The sequence below is a fragment of the Budorcas taxicolor genome, chromosome 9, assembly GCF_023091745.1.
Source record: "Budorcas taxicolor isolate Tak-1 chromosome 9, Takin1.1, whole genome shotgun sequence".
NCBI lineage: Eukaryota > Metazoa > Chordata > Mammalia > Artiodactyla > Bovidae > Budorcas > Budorcas taxicolor.
Genome location: NC_068918.1, coordinates 74,806,781 through 74,828,792, shown reverse-complemented (window position 1 = coordinate 74,828,792; position 22,012 = coordinate 74,806,781). Strand labels below are relative to the sequence as shown.

Here is a 22,012-nt window from a genome sequence, read left to right as displayed (position 1 = left end):
AAAAAGATGTCCTTTTGCTTATAGGCGACTGGATGCAAAAGTAAGAAGTCAAGAAACACCTGGAGTAACAGGCAAATTTGGCCTTGGAGTACGGAATGAAGCAGGGCAAAGGCTAATAGAGTTCTGCCAAGAGAACACACTGGTCATAGTAAACACCCTCTTCCAACAACACAAGAGAAGACTCCACACATGAACATCACCAGATGGTCAACACTGAAATCAGATTGATTATATTCTTGCAGCCAAAGATGGAGAAGCTCTATATAGTCAGCAAAAACAAGACCAGGAGTTGACTGTGGCTCAGATCTTGAACTCCTTATTGCCAAATTCAGACTTAAATGGAAGAAAGTAGGGAAACCACTAGACCATTCAGGTATAACCTAAATCAAATCCCTTATGATTATACAGTGGAAGTGAGAAATAGATTCAAAGGACTAGATCTGATAGATAGAGTATCTGATGAACTATGGACGGATGTTTGTGACATTGTACAGGAGACAGGGATTAAGACCATCCCCAAGGAAAAGAAATGCAAAAAAGCAAAATGGCTGTCTGAGGAGGCCTTACAAATAACTATGAAAACTCAGCAGTGGCCCCAGGACTGGAAAAGGTCAGTTTTCATTCCAATCCCAAAGAAAGGAAATGCCAAAGAATGCTCAAACTACTGCACAATTGCACTCATCTCACACGCTAGTAAAGTAATGCTCAAAATTCTCCAAGCCAGGCTTCAGCAATACATGAACCATGAGCTTCCAGATGTTCAAGCTGGTTTTATTTTATTTATTTATTTTTTATTTTTAAAATTTTTTTTATTTTACTTTACAATACTGTATTGGTTTAGAAAAGGTAGAAGAACCAGAGATCAAATTGCCAACATCCACAGGATCATGGAAAAAGCAAGAGAGTTCCAGAAAAACATCTATTTCTGCTTTATTGACTATGTCAAAGCCTTTGACTGTGTTTATAACAAGATACTGTGGACAATTCTGAAAGAGATGGAAATATCAGACCACCTGACCTGACTCTTGAGAAACCTATATGTAGATCAGGAAGCAACAGTTAGAACTGGACATGGGAAAACAGACTGGTGCCAAATAGGAAAAGGAATACGTCAAGGCCGTATATTGTCACCCTGCTTATTTAACTTATATGCAGAGTACATCATGAGAAACGCTGGGCTGGAAGAAGCAGAAGCTGGAATCAAGATTGCCAGGAGAAATATCAATAGCCTCAGATATGCAGGTCATCACCGTTATGGCAGAAAGTGAAGAGGAACTAAAGAGCCTCTTGATGAAAGTGAAAGAGGAGAGTGAAAAAGTTGGCTTACAGCTCAACATTCAGAAAACAAAGATCATGGCATCTGGTCCCATCACTTCACAGGAAATAGATGGGGAAACAGTGGATATAGTGTCAGACTTTATTTTGGGGGGCTCTAAAATCACTGCAGATTGTGATTGCAGCCATGAAGTTAAAAGACACTTACTCCTTGGAAGGAAAGTTATGACCAACCTAGACAGCATAGTTAAAAGCAGAGACATTACTTTGTCAGCAAAGGTCCATATAGTCAAGGCTATGGTTTTTCCAGTGGTCATGTATGGATGTGAGAATTGGACTGTGAAGAAAGCTGAGCGCTGAAGAATTGATGCCTTTGAAATTGAGTGGCTCTAGGAAGACCCACAGTTTATTGTGATCCACACAGTCAAAGGCTTTGGCATAGTCAATAAAGCAGAAATAGATGTTTTTCTGGAACTCTCTTGCTTTTTCCATGATCCAGCGGATGTTGGAAATTTGATCTCTGGTTCCTCTGCCTTTTCTAAAACCAGCTGGAACATCTGGAAGTTCACAGTTCATGTATTCCTGAAGCCTGGCTTGGAGAATTTTGAGCATTATTTTACTAGCGTGTGAGATGAGTGCAATTGTGTGGTAGTTTGAGCATTCTTTGGCATTGCCTTTCTTTGGGATTGGAATAAAAACTGACCTTTTCCAGTCCTGTGGCCACTGCTGAGTTTTCCAAATGTGCTGGCATATTGAGTGCAGCACTTTCACAGCATCATCTTTTAGGATTTGATATAGCTCAACTGGAATTCCATCACCTCCATTAGCTTTGTTCGTAGTGATGCTTTCTAAGGTCCACTTGACTTCACATTCCAGGATGTCTGGCTCTAGGTGAGTCATCACACCATCGTGATTATCTAGGTCATGGAGATCTTTTTTGTACAGTTCTGTGAATTCTTGCCACCTCTTCTTAATATCTTCTGCTTCTGTTAGGTCCATACCATTTCTGTCCTTTATCGAGCCCATCTTTGCATGAAATGTTCCCTTGGTATCTCTAATTTTCTTGAAGAGATCTCTAGTCTTTCCCATTCTGTTGTTTTCCTCTCTTTCTTTGCACTGATCGCTGAGGAAGGCTTTCTTATCTCTTCTTGCTATTCTTTGGAACTCTGCATTCAGATGCTTATAGCTTTCCTTTTCTCCTTTGCTTTTCACTTCTCTTCTTTTCACAGCTATTTGTAAGGCCTCCCCAGACAGACATTTTGCTTTTTTGCATTTCTTTTCCATGGGGATGGTCTTGATCCCTGTCTCCTGTACAATGTCACGAACTTCATTCCATAGTTCATCAGGCACTCTATCTATCAAATCTAGTCCCTTAAATCTATTTCTCACTTCCACTGTATAATCACAATAAACTGTGGAAAATTGTGAAAGAGATGGGAATACCAGACCACCTGACCTGCCTCCTGAGAAATCTGTATTCACGTCAAGATGCAACAGTTAGAACTGGACATGGAACAACAGACTAGTTCCAAATCGTGAAAGGAGTATGTCAAGGCTGAATATTGTCACCCTGCATATTTAACCTATATTCAGAGTACATCATGCAAAATTCTGGGTGGATGAAACACAAGCTGAAATCAAGATTGCCAGGAGAAATATCAATAACCTCAGATATGCAGATGACACCACCCTTATGGCCGAAAGTGAAGAAGAACCAAAGAACCTCTTGATGAAAGCGAAAGAGGAGAGTAAAAAAGTTGGCTTAAAACTCAACATTCAGAATACTAAGTTCATGGCATCTGATCCCATTGCTTAATGACAAATAGATGGGAAAACAATGGAAACAGAGACTTTATTTTGCGGGGGGCTCCAAAATCACTGCAGCTGGTGACATTAGCCGTGAAATTAAAAGACCTTTTGCCTTGGAAGAAAACTATGACCAAATTAGACAGCATATTAAAAAGCAGAGACATTACTTTGCCAACAAAGTCCATCTAGTCAAAGCAATGTTTTTTTCAGTAGTCATGTATGGTTGTGAGAGTTGGACTATAAGAAAGCTGAGCACTGAAGAATTGATGCTTTTGAACTGTGATATTGGAGAAGACTCTTGAGAATCCTTTGAACAGCAAGGCGATCCTACCAATCCATCCTAAAGGAGATCAGTCCTGAATATTCATTGGAAGAACTGATGCTGAAGCTGAAACTCCAATACTTTGGTCACCTTATGTGAAGAACTGACTCAACTGAAAAGACCCTGATGCTGGGAAAGATTGAAGGTAGGAGGAGAAGGGGACAACAGAGGATGAGATGCTTGGATGGCATCACCGACTTAATGAACATGAGTTTGAGTAAGCTCCAGGTGTTGGTGATGGACAGAGAAGCCTGGCATTTTGCAGTCCATGGGGTCCCAAAGATTTGGACATGACTGAGTGACTGAACTGAATGTTATATCAACAACCACAGATAATACTCTAATGGCAGAAAGTGAAGAGGAAGTAAAGAGCCCCTTGATGAAAGTGAAAGAGGGGAGTGAAAAAGCTGGCTTAAGATTCAACATTCATAAAATGAACATCATGGCATCCAGACACGTCACTTCATGGCAGATAGATAGGTGAAAACTGGAAACAGTGACAGATTTTATTTTCTTGGGTTCCAAAATCACTGCAGATGGTGACTTAAGCCACAAAATTAAAAGATGCTTGCTCCTTGGAAGAAAAGCTATGACAAATTTTAACAGCATATTAGAAAACATAGACATCATTTTGCCAACAAAGGTCTGTACAGTTTCCAGTAGTCATGTACAGATGTGAGAGTTGGCCCATAAAGAAGGTTGGGCACCAAAGAATTGATGCTTCTCAAATGTGGTGTTGGAGAAAACTCTTGAGAGTCCCTTGGACAGAAAGGATACCAAACCAGTCAATCCTGAAGGAAATCAACTGTGAATATTCATTTTAAGGACTGATGCTGAAGCTAACTGAAGCTCTATCCTTGTCCATCAGATGCGAAGAGCCGACTCATTGGAAAGACTTTGATGCTGGGAAAGATTGAGGGCAGGAGAAGAAGCGGGCAATAGAGAATGAGATGTTTGGATGGCATCACTGACTCAATGGATGTGAGTTTGAGCAAACTCTGGGAGATAGTGCATGACAGGGAAGCCTGGTATGTTGCATCCATGGGATTACAAAGAGTTGGACATGACTTGGCAACTGAACAACATCAACTAAAATTTTAAAAAGAAAGGAAATAGGCAGACAAAGACTATGCTTATAGTACAAGATTATTTTCAGAACTTCATCTATGTGTAATAATGAATGAGATATGCCTGAGTCATTCTAATATCCAGATGCAAAACAAGATCATTTTATTTTCATTCTTCCAACCAAAAGATATAAATACATGTGCTATGGACTGAATGTCTGTTCCTCCTCAAAATTCTTAGGTTTAAACCTTGATTTCCAATATGATGGTATTAGTATTTGGAGACAGGGATTTGGGGAGATAATTAGATCTTGGGTGTGATGTCCTTGTGATATGACCCTTGGGATAAAAGGCCTTGCTTCCTGTCTCTATTGTTCAGGGAAACCAAGAAAAAAACCTTCACGAGAAACTGATCATCTTGGCACCCAGATTTCTGTTTCTAGCCTCCAGAACTATGAGGGGAAAAAAAATGCTTTCTGTCTTAAGGCACCCAGTCTGTGGTAATTTGTTATAACAATTGGAAAGGACAAAGAACATCTAAGACTTTTGAAACATATTTCCATAAGGCAACTTCTACCTGCACGGTCCAAGAATCTATGACTGTTTTGTCTTAAGGGTGTTTATTTGGCTTAGCTGTAACTGTGCCCTATTTGTCAGCACTGTCTGTAAACTGAATTCCTAAGTGGAGAATAAGTTTACTGCCTTGGATCAGGGGGCTTTGAAATCTTCATTGCATTATCTACAAAAATGTTTAGCTTTGTTCCATGAGATACAGAGCACAATATTGTACTATTCTTCTTACAGTAGGGTAAGACAGAATTGTAGCATTGGTTTGAGAAATTCTGCTCCTCAGTTTAATCAACCCAACTATTGCTCCATGTGAAGTTCATGGAATATAATGCAATGGAGACCGTTTATTGGTTATCTATGGCCACAATAATGCTGCATAGCAAACTGCCCCAAGGCTCAGTGGCTTAAAACAACAATATCTATTTAGTTCATGAGTCTGGGGGTCACCTGGGGTGTTCTGCTGCTCTGGGTTGTACATGACTTATCTCAGCTGGGGGCTTTTCATGTGTAGACAGTAAGCTAATGGCTTGGCTGGGAACTGGCTTATCCAGGATGACCTCAATAGAGAAGTTATCCTATTTCTACTCCATGTTCTCTCCCATCTTCTAGAAGGCTAACTTGGGCTTGTACATTGGGCTGAGGGAGTACTCCAAGCAGGAGAATGGGAGTAGGTCAAACCTCTTGAGACCTAGATTTGGAACTAATAAGCTGTGAGGTCAATCTAGATTCACAAGGTTATGGATAAAGGCCGATGATATTCTCCAGCAGTGCGTATTGTTATTTGGGCCAAACTCACAAAAGGCAAAAAGAAATTATTACTTGTCCTACTGGGCTGAAAGAAATTGGAACTTATTTCAGTTCATAGATCATCTTAATCTGAATCAAATAGTAATGAGCCAATTTCATACAAACTTACATAATAAATTAACTCAAAATAGAAAGTTCGTAAAGTGTAAAACCTGGTGAGGCAAATAGTTTATAAAAATTAGTAACCAATCTAGAAATTGTGAATGGCAGTCTCCAAGTTCCTGGGCAAGAATACACAGGTTCAGAAGCCTTGAAATTTTGTTATATCAGACTGTCATTAACTGACTAGTCTTCAGTTGTTGGTATGCATTACAGATGTCTTTCATTATGTTTTGGATAATAACCAAGTACAAGGATATACTAGCTTTAAAAAGCATTGTGACCATCTGTTCTTGACTGGTACCAAGAATAAGAAGAGAAAGTAAAATTTTGGCTATAAATACACTAGATTATAAAAAAAGCTGATGGCAACATAGTGAACCCAATATATTCATACAGTTAATATAGTTAGCCACAGTAAATCTTAATATTGCCGTATTTCAAGATAATGATAATATTTGTTTTCAAGGAAACTCCAAACTATCATGTTCTTAGACCAATAATTATATATTCAGAAATCTACAGTGAGGGAACAATCCAAAAATAGTAACAACAACAAACATGAAAACTTTCTGTACCATACTGAGTTGATTTTTTAATAAGAAGGAAAATTGGAAGTGACCTAAAGACTCAACTATGTGAGAACGGCTAAGTAATTATAGTATAATCATTGAATAGAATATTATGGAGCTATTAAAATGGTGGTTATAAAGGCCACACAGCAACATCAAAAAAGTAAAGCATGATCCTAAGTAAATAAAGATACAGAATTATACACACACTATGAGTATAATTATGCAAAACAAAATGTGCTGGTAGGAGTTGCCTTTTGGAATTCCTTATTTTAGAAAGGCTTATAAATGTTCATGTCTTTTGATTGAGTAATTCAACTTCTGGAAATGTATCCAAGAAAATTATCTGATATGCAAAAAGGAAAAATTTAGAAGAACTTGTATTGCATCATTGCAGTTTTAGTTTCAATTGTGAAGATATGAAAAAGAAATGATTTTAAACAAATTATAGCTCATTTGTTTGCAGAATGTTATATAACCATTAAGAATGAAAGAATTTAATGACAAAGAGAACTTCGTAAATTTTTTTAAAGTTTGCATTCATTTTTAAAAGCAATATATAACAAAAATTTAACAGTGTATTTAGTAGAAATACATCAAATATTTAACAGTAATTAACAATGGCTATATAAAAGAAAATTTTTAATGCTTTTTATGTTTATTATGCTTTTATATATTGTCAATTTGCCTATACTAAGCATAGTAGTATGTACTGCTTTGGTGATCAGAAAAAAGCATAAAAGCCTACATAGAACAAAATAAACAAAAGAAAATATTGGATTGGCCCAGAAGTTCATTTGCGGGAAAACCTGAATGAACTTCTGGGCCAATCCTATATATATATTGGCACTGTGTAAGAGTAACTAATTAAGGGTTGTGTGCTTGTTTTTTCTAGTTTACATATCCTGAAATGTAGTTATATTAAATTTGTAATTTCAAAAACTGTATATATTAATGAAATGACCCATGCCATAACTTATTTGTTATATGATAAGACATGACAGTAATGATGTCTTTACATTTATGTAATGATTTACAAGTTGCAAAATATCTCACTTACATTATTCCATTCAATTCTCACACCTGTGTGAAGTAGAAATTGTTACCATGTTCCAGTTGTAGAAATTTAGCCTCAGAGGTTAAGCGAGGTCCTCCAAGTCACATGGCAGATGCCTGACTGAACCAGTGTTGGACCCAATGGTTTAACTTCCAAGTGCTCTCTCAGCTTCCATGGAATCATTTTAGTACTTCTTATGGGGAATGATAAAGCACTTTCACTGCCAACACCACACAAATGCTGCAGGCAACTAAGACACTTACTGGAAGACAGTGATGTTGATTTGCTTTGTACCTACTTTTTCCACTGTCCTGCAATGATTACTTTTTTAGAAATTAGACTTTGATGTTTCAGTTAGTGCTTTTCCAACACATCTCAAATCCCTTGATATACTCAACTAATTAAGCAGTGATGTAGCCCTTGCATGAAGTACTTTTTAATTAGCTACAGTGATTCCCAAATTATTCAGCTTCAGTTCAGGACCCTTAATATTCAAACTGACAATCCAGCACATGTAAACTCTTTATTTAAACAGTGATGTCTGAAATGAAGCTCAATAAAGGTTTCTATGGAAACTAACTTCAATATCAAAACTTTCCAAAACATCAAAATGACCCAATTAGAAGTGGTAAAAATAAATGACAGAAAGTGTAACTATGAATAGTATGGAAAGGTTACTTCTACTTCTTTACATTAATTTTCATAAGTGTGCCTGCATATTGATTAGAAGACTATGCAATTCATTTGATATTTAAGAATATCAAGTAGATAAGAATGTTACATGAAGTGAAATTTGATCTTGCTCTGTAATAAAATTGAAGTCAATTTCATATGGAGATTAAAACTGAAGAGTTAGTTTACATGACTGTGTACATATGAAGATATAGATAAACACTATTAAAGATAAAAGTCTGGGATTTTTCCAGAAGAAAAGATGAATACTTTTATGAATTATTTCCAAGTAGAAAAGTAAATAAGCCCTTCGTCATCCTTACAACTAAGAACAAAGGAAAATATTTGCTGAACTTGACTCCAGAATGAAATCCAAATAAAAGCATATTCATTAACTTTTGTAATCACATAAGAAGCTCTTAAAAGAGGTTTTGCGAGTCAAGCATAATATGAGAACAATTCATGAATGTACCATTTTTTTCCTGCTATGAATGTTCAGTTCAGTTCAGTTACTCAGTCATGTCCGACTCTTTGAGACCCCATGAACTGCAGCATGCCAGGCCTCCCTGTCCATCACCAACTCCCGGAGTTCACTCAGACTCACATCCATCGAGTCGGTGATGCCATCCAACCATCTCATCCTCTGTTGTCCCCTTCTCCTCCTGCCCCCAGTCCCTCCCAGCATCAGAGTCTTTTCCAATGAGTCAGCTCTTCACATGAGGTGGCCAAAGTACTGGAGTTTCACCTTTAGCATCATTCCTTCCAAAGAACACCCAGGACTGATCTCCTTTAGAATGGACTGGTTGGATCTCCTTGCAGTCCAAGGGACTCTCAAGAGTATTTTCCAACACCACAATTCAAAAGCATCATTCTTCAGTGCTCAGCTTTCTTCACAGTCCAATTCTCACATCCATACATGACCACTGGAAAAATCATAGCCTTGACTAGATGGACCTTTGTTGGCAAAGTAATGTCTCTGCTTTTCAATATGCTATCTAGGTTGGTCATAACTTTCCTTCCAAGGAATAAGCATCTTTTAATTTCATGGCTGCAATCACCATCTGCAGTGATTTTGGAGGCCAAAAAATTAAAGTCTGACACTGTTTCCACTGTTTCCCCATCTATTTACCATGAAGTGATGGGACCAGATGCCATGATTTTCATTTTCTGAATGTTGAGTTTTAAGCCAACTTTTTCACTCTCCTCTTTCACTTTCATCAAAAGACTTTTTAGTTCCTCTTCATTTTCTGCCCAAGTTTAGATATTAACCTTGATATTTGCATGTAATGTGACAAATGAAAACCCGAAGTATTATTGTACACAGCTGTAGAGTTCTAACTTTTATTTCAAAAGCTTAAGTCACAAGATATTTCCCTGGGAATTCCTAAATAAAGACATCCACACATATTTAAAAGGTAATATTCTGAACTTTACTAACTAAACAAAATATCACAGTGACATATATAATTGTATCACTAATAGGTTCTCAAATTTAACTCATCTGAAATTTATCTCCTGATCCTTAAAACCTACTTTTCCTGGATTCTTCCTTATCTCAGTCAACAGTGACACTATCTTTTCAGTTGCTCAGACCAGTCTTTCTTCACAATTCTGTCAGCAAATGCCCTTAGCTCTCATTGAAAAGGGCTTCAGAATCAATCACCTCTCTCCATCTTGCTTGCCACAACCATGGCCCAATCCACCACACTCTCACCAGCATTATTATAGCAACCTCCTCACTGCTCTGCTTCCCTTTTGTCAAAACTGAAAAACTGCAGCAAGTAATTCTGTTCAGAAAAAAATAAGACTGATCCCATCTCTGTTGTGCTCAGACTTCCCAGTGGCTTCCTATCACACTCAGAACAAAGCCAAAGTTTTCACAAGGCACAGTGAAGTCCTGCGGGGCTGTTTCCCCATGTGCCTCTCCTACTTACCTCCTGTTATTCTAGGAACTCACTGGCTCTGGCAGCCTGAGTTCCATACTGTTCTCCCACTAACCCAGGCATTCCAGTGCCTCTATTTATTTGCTATTCCCTCTGCTTGGAATGCCCTTCCCAGGTGTTTGCACAGCTCACTATCACGTCTTTTTGGCTGCACCACACGACACGTGGGATCTTAGTTCATGGACCAGGGATTGAACCTGTGCTCCCTGCACTAGATGTACTGAAAGCCCAGAGTCTTAACCACTGCAGCTGGTGCACTGATTTTTTTTTTAAAATTGGGGTATATTTGCTTCACAATATTGTGTTAGTTTCTATTGTACAAGGAAGTGAATCAACTATACATACACATAAACTTCTCTCTTGGACCTCCCTCCCACCCTTCCCATCCCACCCATCTAAGTCACCAAAGAGCACTGAGCTATACAGCAGCTTTTCCACTAGCTATCTATCTTACTCATGGTAGTATATATATATGTTAATTTCAATCTCCCAATTTATCCCACCCCATTCTCCCCCAAACCATCCACATGCCCACTTTCTACATCTGTGTTTCTATTCTTGCCCTGCAAATATGTTCATCTGTATCATCTTTCTAGATTTTACATATATGCATTAATATATGATATTTGTTTTTCTCGATGAAATTGGGTCACTTGTAGAGATGTGGATGAACCTAGAGATTGTCATACAGAGTGAGGTTCTAGACATTTCTAAATAAAATCTTTTCAGCCCATGTCCCATCACTGTGCTACAATCCAAATTTGGTCATAGATAGTCTTAAATTCTCTGGTACTTCCTGGTGGCAGAGAGAAGGGAGACATGCTGTGGAGTTCATCAAGCTCTGAAAGATCTTAGCAATGCCCTGCCCTTCTTGGGCATCCTCTAGTGGTCAGTGCATGGGGGGAGTGGTATCAGTTCCACTGAGAACCATCATTAAATGACTTTCTAATATCAAAATATGAATGTTATTAATGCCAGAAATAATTTGTGTAGTTAGCCGTATTCTTAGATAATTACGAAGATGAAATTACAGACTTTTCCATCTGTAAAACAGAGGAAAGTACTGAGGTTTTTGGTCACCTGTCCACATAAACACCCATGTTGGTGATGTGACCCTGGGTGGCATCTTATCTTCTTTTGGCTTTCATATCAAAGCAAAGTCATAAAGAAGAAAAAGAGATCAAACCAGTCTGCTTACTGATGTCTGTGGGTTAATATCTCCTAAGCATGCCTACAATAAATCTCTTTCCTCTGGCCTGAATACTAAATACTTGAATTCTCAGTTTGCTTTTCCTTTATTTGTTATTTCTTATACATTGTCCCACCAGAGATCAAAGCAGTCTCCATGTTTCCAGAATATGGAAACATGAATCCTTGGGGGAACATACACTTCTTCCTCATTATAGCTATTTTATAAAATAAATTGGAAATTTAGTCTTTGTATTGCCAGCCTTGGCACCTTCTATATTCATTGAAAAAGCTGGAGGAAATGACCAAAATTTGAGCTGTGATTTTGTGAAGATGAGTTACCTGTGCAGATTCTTTTAAAGTTGGGGTTTTCCAGAATGTGTCCTGGTAGGCGGCACTGGAACCGATGTTGCCAGAACTCAGGGAACCAGGGATTCCTTGTATTAGTGTCCAGCCTCAGTTTCAGGAAATAATCATCAAATGACCTGACCTCTGGAGACTGCAGCTTTATCGTGATTCCCCCGTTGGCTTCCACCTCATAACCTTCAATGACTTCATCTCTGTCTGCCCATCCATCACTAAAAAAATGTGGGGATTGGGGTGGGGAGAGAGAAAGACAAAAGTCTCACAAATAGAGCTCTGAGTTATGCATGAAAGAAGCAGTTCAGCAAGATTGAGTTTTTTTAAGCCAATATTGTTATCCATCGATCACTTTTTTTGTAGAGAGTGGAAAATTGTAGAATCATCACATCTTGCTTGTTTTTCACAACAGTGAAAGTGATGATGAAGATGATGACAGTAACAATCACAAGAACTAACCATTGAGCATGTATTAGACATCATATTCTGTGCTACTCACTTTTACTGAGTCAGATGTTCAACAAATAGCTGAAGTCCTGGTGAATCCCAGATATGGGTCCAGGCAGTCTGACTCCCAAGCCCATTGCTGTTTACAACTAGACCACAAAGCCCTTTGGGTGCTCTTCAAACCAGAAGAAAATAAAACCCAGGTACTTAGGTCTTCTCGAAAAGAGCTAAGGTTTCAAGGTTGTGATCAAGACTATTATATGAATTACATTATATGTGGTAGAAAATTAATTTAGCTCAGAAGCATGACAACCACAGATTTTGCTCCTGGATATTGTTAAAATTTGCTTCTCTTAGAAGTGACCAAATTTTTTCCCCCCTAAGTGAAGTCACTTAGTGAAGTCACTCAGTCATGTCTGACTTTGTGACCCCGTGGACTGTAGCCTACCAAGCTCCTCTGTCCATGGGATTCTTCAGGCAAGAATACTGGAGTGGGTTGCCATTTCCTTCTCCAGGGGATCTTCCCGACCCAGGGATCGAACCCAGGTTTCCCGCATTGGAGGCAGACACTTTAATCTCTGAGCTACCAGGGAATTTCAAATTAGCAGCATTAAGAGAAAACAATCGAGTTCCACAAAATAAAAATAATCTTCCTACTTACTAAATGAGAGTTCACTGACACTTCATCTGTATGTTCAAATCTTTAAAATATGTTCCCTTTCTAGAACATTCACATCTCCCATGATTGATGTTCCTGCAGTTTAACTCAAGTGTACATTTGAGCCAGATCAAACCTCATGTGAGTGGCTGTGATCCCTTCCCAAGAACAGGTAAAAAAAAAAAAAATGCATTAGATAGACTTAAACAGGCAAAGAACAGCTTATAAAAGACTATCTCAATAGGCAAAAAATACTGAACTCAATTCTACTGAAACACAACCTGGAAGGGTTTTTAAGGGTGAGTATGAGAACATTTCATGCAAAGATGGGCTCGATAAAGGACAGAAATTGTATGGACCTAACAGAAGCAGAAGATACTAAGAAGAGGTGGCAAGAATACACAGAAGAACTGTACAAAAAAGATCTTCATAATCAAGATAATCATGATGGTGATCACTCACCTAGAGCCAGACATCCCGGAATGTGAAGTCAAGTGGGTCTTAGACAGCATCACTGTGAACAAAGCTGGTGGAGGTGATGGAATTCCAGTTGAGCTATCTCAAATCCTGAAAGATGATGCTGTGAAAGTGCTGCACTCAATATGCCAGCACATTTGGAAAGCTCAGCAGTGGCCACAGGACTGGAAAAGGTCAGTTTTCATTCTAATCCCAAAGAAAGGCAATGCCAAAGAATGCTCAAACTACCGCACAATGGCACTCATTTCACATGCTGGTAAAGTAATGCTCAAAATTCTTCAAGCCAAGCTCCAGCAATACGTGAACTGTGAACTTCCAGATGTTCAAGCTGGTTTTAGAAAAGGCAGAGGAACCAGAGATCAAATTGCCAACATCCGCTGGATCATCAAAAAACCAAGAGAGTTCCAGAAAAACATCTATATCTGCTTTATTGACTATACCAAAGCCTTTTACTGTGTGGATCACAATCAACTATGGAAAATTCTGAAAGAGATGGGAATACCAGACCACCTGAACTGACTCTTGAGAAACCTATATGCAGATCAGGAAGCAACAGTTAGAAATGGACATGAAACAACAGACTGGTGCCAAATAGGAAAAGGAGTACCTCAAGGCTGTATACTGTCACCTTGCTTATTTAACTTATATGCAGAGTACATCATGAGAAACACTGGGCTGGAAGAAGCACAAGCTGGATTCAAGATTGCTGGGAAAAATATCAATAACCTCAGATATGCAGATGACACCATGCTTGTGGCAGAAAGTGAAGAGGAACTAAAAAGCCTCCTGATGAAAGTGAAAGTGAAGAGTGAAAAAGTTGGCTTAAAGCTCAACATTCAGAAAACGAAGATTATAGCTTCTGGTCCCATCACTTCATGGTAAATAGATGGGGAAACAGGGGAAACAGTGTCAGACTTTATTTTTGGGGGCTCCAAAATCACTGCAGATGGTGACTGCAGCCATGAAATTAAAAGACACTTACTCCTTGGAAGAAAAGTTATGACTAACCTAGATAGTATATTGAAAAGCAGAGACATTACTTTGCCAACAAAGGTCCATCTAGTCAAGGCTATGGTTTTTCCAGTGGTCATGTATGGATGTGAGAGTTGGACTGTGAAGAAAGCTGAGTGCCAGAGAATTGTTGCTTTTGAACTGTGGTGTTGGAGAAGACTCTTGAGAGTCCCTTGGACTGCAAGGAGATCCAACCAGTCCATTCTAAAGGAGTTCGGACCTGGGTGTTCTTTGGAAGGAATGATGCTAAAGGTGAAACTCCAGTACTTTGGCCACCTCATGCGAAGAGCTGACTCATTGGAAAAGACCCTGATGCTGGGAGGGATTGGGGGCAGGAGGAAAAGGGACGACAGAGGATGAGATGGCTAGATGGCATCACCCACTCAATGGACATGAGTCTGAGTGAACTCCAGGAGTTGGTGATGGACAGGGAGGCCTAGCATGCTGCGATTCATGGAGTCACAAAGAGTCGGACATGATTGAGTGACTGAACAGATGAGACTTCCCTGGTGGCTCAGTGGTCAAGAATCTGCTTTCAATATAGGAGACACAATAGACATGGGTTCTAACCCTGGGTTGGGATTATCACCTGGAGAAGGAAATGGCAACCCACTCCAGTATTCTTGCCTGGAAAATTCCATGAACAGACGAGCCTGATTGGCTACAGTCCATAGGGTCGCAAAGAGTTAATCATGACTGAGCATACACACACACACACACACACACACACACATACACACACACACGAGCTAGAGAAGAAGTGTTGGAGGACTCAGAGTGGAGCTTGGCTAATGTGATTAAACCATTTGCATTTGATAACTGTCACTTACCTAAATTAGGTTCCCATGTTTCCACGGAAACTGAGATAGGGGTCTGCTATCACTCTTAATAGCACTCTTAATAACTGGAAAAGGTCAGTTTTCATTTCAATCCCAAAGAAGGGCAATGCCAAAGAATGTTCAAACTATTGTACAATTGCACTCATTTCACATGCTAGCAAGGTAATGTTCAAAATCCTTCAAGTTAGCCTTCAACAGTATGTGAACTGAAAACTTCCAGATAGACAAGCTGGATTTGAAAACTTCCAGATAGACAAGCTGGATTTGAAAACTTCCAGATAGACAAGCTGGATTTGGAAAAGGCAGAGGGACCAGAGGTCAAATTGCCAACATCCGTTGGATCATTGAGAAAGGAAGAGAATTTCAGAAAAACATCTACTTCTGCTTCATTGACTATGCTAAAGCCTTTGACTATGTGGATCACAACGAACTGTGGAAAATTCTCAGAGATGGGAATACCAGACCACCTGACCTGTCTCCTGTATGCAGGTCAAGAAGCAACAGTTAGAACTGGACATAGAACAATAGTCTGCTTCCATATTGGGAAAGGAGTTCATCAAGGCTGTATATAATCACCCTGCTTAACTTCTATACAGAGTACAGCATGCAAAATGCCAGTCTGGATGAAGTACAAGCTGGAATCAAGATTGCCAGGAGAAATACTAATAACCTCAGATATGCAGATGACACCGCCCTTCTGGCAGAAAGTGAAAAAGAACTAAAGAGCCTCTTGATGAAAGTGAAAGAGAAGAGTGAAAAAGTTGGGTTAAAAATCAACATTCAAAAAATGAAGATCATGGCATCTGGTCCCATCATTTCACGGCAAATAGATGGGGAAACTGGAAACAGTGACAGATATTATTTTCTTGGGCTCAAAAATCACTGTGGATGGTGACTGCAGCCATGAAATTAAAGGATGCTTGCTCCTTGGAAGCAAAGCTATGAAAAACCTGACAGCGTATTAAAAAGCAGAGACATTATTTTGCCAACAAAGTTTCATCTAGTCAAAGCAATGGTTTTTCCAATAGTCATGTATGGATGTCAGAGCTGGACTATAAAGAAAGCTGAATGCCCAAGAATTGATGCTTTCTAACTGTGGTGTTGGAGAAGACTCTTGAGAGTCCCTGGACTGCAAACCAGTCAATCCTAAAGGATATCAACCCTGAGTATTCATTGGAAGGACTGATGCTGAAGCTGAAGCTCCAATACTTTGGCCACCTGATGCGAAGAGCTGACTCACCAGAAAAGACCCTGATGCTGGGAAAGATCAAAGGCAAAAGGAGAAGGGGATGACAGGGGATGAGATGGTTGGATGGTATCATGAGTTGAGAAAACTCAGGGAGAAGGTGAAGGACAGGGAAGCCTGGTGTGCTGCAGTTCATGGGATTGTAAAGAGTCGGACACAACTGTGCAACTGAACAATGGCAACAACATCACCCTTAATCATCACATTTCAAAGGGATGGATCCTAGGTCACTGAGAAAAAATTTCTCTGTTGTAAAACTAGCCAGAGGTTGGGAGAAATTTTACATTTCAAAGGGACAGAGAAAGAATTGACACTGGCATGATTTTGAAAGTAAAAGCTCTGAGAAAAGGGAACTTAAGGGTCTCAAAGTCAGGAAGAAATGTGTCTAAAGTCTAGTCAAACTTTGAAGAACATTAAGAGTGTCTTGGTCAAGGAGTGGGTATATTCCTCTACCCATTGAGTGGTGCCCTGCAGTTTCTGGAACACAAACATTTAGTCTCTGCCAGAGAAAGTTTTGGTGTCAAACACTTATGACAGACTGTAGCTCACTCCTCTCCTTATTACCTGAGGTGTCCTCCACTTAGCTGAACTAATTGGTATAATTTCATTCCAGAATCTTACCAGTGAACCACATAGGAGCTGCATTTTTAACAGATCAAGGGCTGTAGAAGGTATAGTTGATTTAACATGATTCAGAACTAAAGGAATTTTGAAGTAAGGTATAGTCTAGTGAGTGATCACACCATAGTGATTATCTGGGTCATGAAGATCTTTTTTGTACAGTTCTTCTGTGTATTCTTGCCACCTCTTCTTAATATCTTCTGTTTCTGTTAGGTCCATGCAATTTCTGTCCTTTATCGAGCCCATCTTTGCATGAAATGTTCCCTTGGTATCTCTAATTTTCTTGAAGAGATCTCTAGTCTTTCCCATTCTGTTGTTTTCCTTTATTTCTTTGCATTGATCGCTGAGGAAGGCTTTCTTATCTCTTCTTGCTATTCTTTGGAACTCTGCATTCAGATGCTTATATCTTTCCTTTTCTCCTTTGCTTTTTGCTTCTCTTCTTTTCACAGCTATTTGTTTGTGGAAAATTCTGAAAGAGATGGGAATACCAGACCACCTGAACTGACTCTTGAGAAACCTATATGGAGGTCAGGAAGCAACAGTTCGAACTGGACATGGAACAACAGACTGGTTCCAAGTAGGAAAAGGAGTATGTCAAGGCTGTATACTGTCAACCTGCTTATTTAACTACTATGCAGAGTACATCATGAGAAATGCTGGGCTGGAAGAAGCACAAGCTGGATTTAGGATTGCTGGGAGAAATATCAATAACCTCAGATATGCAGATGACACCATGCTTGTGGCAGAAAGTGAAGAGGAACCAAAAAGCCTCCTGATGAAAGTGAAAGTGGAGAGTAAAAAAGTTGGCTTAAAGCTCAGCACTCAGAAAATGAAGATCATAGGATCTGGTCCCATCACTTCATGGGAACTAGATGGGGAAACAGTGGAAACAGTGGAAACAGTGGAAACAGTGTCAGACTTTATTTTTTGGGGCTCCAGAATCACTGCAGATGCTGACTGCAGCCATGAAATTAAAGGACGCTTACTCCTTGGAAGAAAAGTTATGACCAACCTAGATAGCATATCGTAAAGCAGAGACATTACTTTGCCAACAAACGTCCGTCTAGTCAAGGCTATGGTTTTTCCAGTGGTCATGTATAGATGTGAGAGTTGGACTGTGAAGAAAGCTGAGCGCTGAAAATTGTTGCTTTTGAACTGTGGTGTTGGAGAAGACTCTTGAGAGTCCCTTGGACTTCAAGGAGATCCAACCAGTCCATTCTGAAGGAGATCAACCCTGGGATCTTTGGAAAGAATGATGCTAAAGCTGAGACTCCAGTACTTTGTCCACCTCATGCGAAGAGTTGACTCATTGGAGAAGACTCTGATGCTGGGAGGGATTGGGGGCAGGAGGAGAAGGGGACGACAGAGGATGAGACGGCTGGAGTGCATCACTGACTCAATGGACATGAGTCTGAGTGAACTCCAGGATTTGGTGATGGACAGGGAGGCCTGGCATGCTGCAGTTCATGGGGTCGCAGAGTTGGAGATGACTGAGTGACTGAACTGAACTGCACTTATAGTCTAGTTAGACCAGAGAATGTCTATATGCATCTCATAAATCCACTAAAATACACACTGCAGTATTTTGCATGGATCTTTCTCTTTCTCCTCTTTCTCCCTTCTTCCCTTCTTCCCTCCTTTCTTTCCTTCCACATTTGCTTAGCGCCTTCTATGTACCAGGTGCTCTGCTCTGCTCAGGATTCAGTTGAGAATGAGAAATGTGATTCTCTTCCTCCCTAGTGTTACAGAATTGGGGAAAACAGACATTAAACAAGACTTGCAAATACTATGGAGGTAAAGAAGGAGAGTGAGTGAAGTGAAGTTGCTCAGTCATGTCTGACTCTTTGCGACCCCATGGACTGTAGCCTACAAGGCTCCTCTGTCCATGGAATTTTCCAGGCAAGAGTACTGGAGTGTGTTGCCATCTCCTTCTCCAGGGGATCTTCCCGACCGAGGAATTGAATCCAAGTCTCCCACATTGCAGGCAGACGCTTTACCACCTGAGCCACCAGGGAAGTCCCTGGTGAAGCGACTAGTAATTGGAGAAGGAAGGGCTTCAGGGCCCAATTAGTCTCGTGTGTATGTTAGTGTGGGTGAAGAGATAATTAGGGATGGCTTTCCTGAGCAAGTTATGTCTGAGCTGAGACCTAAAGGATGAGTAGGCATTAGTCAGGTCCAGATGGGAAGACAGTTCAGTAAAGAAAGTTCCTGAAAGGTTATCCAGCATACAGGAAAGACCAAGACTCATTCAAAGAATTTAGGGTCCATTCATTGGAGCATAGAGAAACATTAGCAAGAGATGAGGATGTGGGCAAAATTCCATCCTAGAAATTGTTAGCCTGAGGACTACAGGAGGTCCTTAATGTATTATAAAACTATTATTTAATGAGGTCATTTAGCTCTGCCCCTGGTGGTAAATGACCTGAATATTTTGGGGAACAAATCCTTAGAAAATGATTGCCAGTCAAATAGACTAAAAGAGAAAAAAAGGCCCACTCTTTTATCTTTCCATATCCTCTAGTTAGAAAGGTTTGAACTAGTTTAATTATTTAGATTTATTCACATTTATATCATAACTACACCTATAGCAGTTTGAAGGTGAGAGCTATTGCTCATGTCATACTGTAAAGGAGGGTAAAGGTAAAACCAGTTTAGGCTTTCAAGAAATCCTGCCTATGAGTCTGTATTTAAAATCAAGATGACTTATTACTTGAAGGAAATAATTACTTTTTTTGATGTTAAGCTTAGGGATGAAGTCTGTTTCTCCTAAGTTTTAATATTATGTTAAACTTTTATGTGTGCTTATAGTCCAAACAGGAGAAGGCAATGGCAACCCACTCCAGTACTCTCGCCTGGAAAATCCCATGGACAGAGGAGCCTGGTAGGCTGCAGTCCATGGGGTTGCTAGGAGTCAGACATGACTGAGTGACTTCACATTCACTTTTCACTTTCATGCATTGGAGAAGGAAATGGCAACCCACTCCAGTGTTCTTGCCTGGAGAATCCCAGGGACGGGGGAGCCTGGTGGGCTGCCGTCTATGGGGTCGCACAGAGTCGGACACGACTGAAGCGACTTAGCAGCAGCAGCAGCCTAGTCCAAACAAGAAACCCACAGTTTTTAAAAGAATGAAATGAAATGAGCTTCCTCTAATGTTTACTTGCATTCTTAAAAAAAAATCCTTGAGTTTGTAAAAGCAAGCAGCATGTGTTGGTGCTGGAAGCAGAGAAAGTGTAACCTCCTGACCTTTTATATATCAATACAGAGAAGGACTTCATAAGAGGAAAGCTTTGTAAATGAATATAGACAACCTGAAGTTGGGGAAACTTCAAGAGGTTTACTGGGGAAATCCCTCCATCCCCTTTGCCATTGGACAAAGCCCTTTCCCGCTCCCTGTAGATGACCCCCTTCTAGAAATTAGAATTGGCATTAGATCCAAGAGGTCATAAAATCAAGGACAACCAAAACATGATAGAGAAAATATTCAAACTAAGATTGGTTGGTGAATATTCTTTGAGGTGTTAATTGCTAAAGTTTTGCATGAGGTCTTAAATCTATCACAGGTGAGATGTAAAGGAATACTAACAAATAAAAAGTTACAGCAGAGCATCCTTAAAGCAACTCCTTGTTTGTACATATTTTAAACATTTCTTCTGTATACCACTTGTTAAATACATTTACAGAGACTGTTGAAAAATTTTCATTGTTTAGGTGTAGTATTGGGATTTTTGATGGGGATATTGTTTTGGTGAATTCTCTGTGAAGCACACTTGAAAGCAGCGAGCCAGCAGCTCTCCTGATGCCTATTATTGATTTTTCTTTCCTTATTGATGCTGGTAGGGTGGTGGTGATGGTGGGGATGGTGGGGATGCCGTAGACAGTGCTTGGCCACAGATGTCCTGTGGGCATCTGCTCAACCTCAGGTGTCTGGAATGAATCCTGCCGTGCTGGGTGCTGATCACCCTCAGGTAGTGCTGAACTCTTATGAGGCACATTCACAGCCTCTAGTAGCTTCTGCTGCTCCGCTTCCCAGTTTTGACTTCATTTTCTATCTGGGGTCTGGAAATGGAACTGTGAATGTACAGGGTGAATGTTTAATGGGAAGCTATCTGTCTTAATTATTCCTCACAAGTATACGAGACTCCTTATTTCCCACCTCCCTCAACATTTTTAAACAGCAATCTGTTTTCACAAGGTTGTTCTTCTCACAAAAGCATTGTTCCAGTCCTGCAAAATGCCACAGTCCAAACTTATAATAAGATTCCTTCTACTCGATACATTCTGATATTAATAAGAGAATATTATTTTTGATTCTACCTATTCCAACTTGAAAGGAGCCGTAGAATTGTTACTTTTGCATTATATCAGTTAAAATAATTTAATAAGCAAACTGATGCAATAGAATTCATTTTAAAATCCACACAAAAACATTTTAGAAACTCTTATTTACATTCAATTAAAATAATTACAGTCGAGAGTAAAGCAACTTGATTTGTGTAATGAATTCAAGTGATTGTGTGTACCCAATAATAAAACTATAATTCTTTAAAAGTAATCCAAAGATTATCATATAACCAGGGAAAGAAGAAAAGCATAATAAAAATAATATTTTCAAAAACACATGTGGACAAGCACAGCATTCCATAAATTACAATACTTAACTATATTTACAAAGGTTGAAGAAATGTAGGGTAATGTAATTTAAATCAAGTGATGTCAAATAGGAGAAACATTTTGGAGGTAATGATGGCATTTTCAATAATAACTGAGACTGGTTTTATTCATTCAACATTCATTCACTGGGAGTCTTGCATGAGTTCAGCATTTTGCTTACTGCTGCAGATAAAATTGCTCAAAAGTAGAGGCAAAGCCCCTGCCATCAAGGTAATTATAGGGGTGGGTAGTCTGGACACTAAATACACAATAGCCATAGATTGCAATCACTGAAAGAAAAAGAAGATAGGCTGCAGAAGC

The 22,012-nt window shown here is 39.5% G+C and overlaps 1 protein-coding gene across 1 annotated transcript in view; it reads right to left on the bottom strand.

The window, feature by feature from the left end:
- The window catches only part of GRM1 (glutamate metabotropic receptor 1), a 432,533-nt gene that overhangs the window by 100,270 nt on the left and 310,251 nt on the right, over nt 1-22,012 (bottom strand). The window contains exon 3 of the mRNA XM_052645871.1: nt 11,724-11,959. Within this exon, the coding sequence (XP_052501831.1) occupies nt 11,724-11,959 (236 nt within the window). The remainder of the gene's footprint in view (nt 1-11,723; nt 11,960-22,012) is intronic.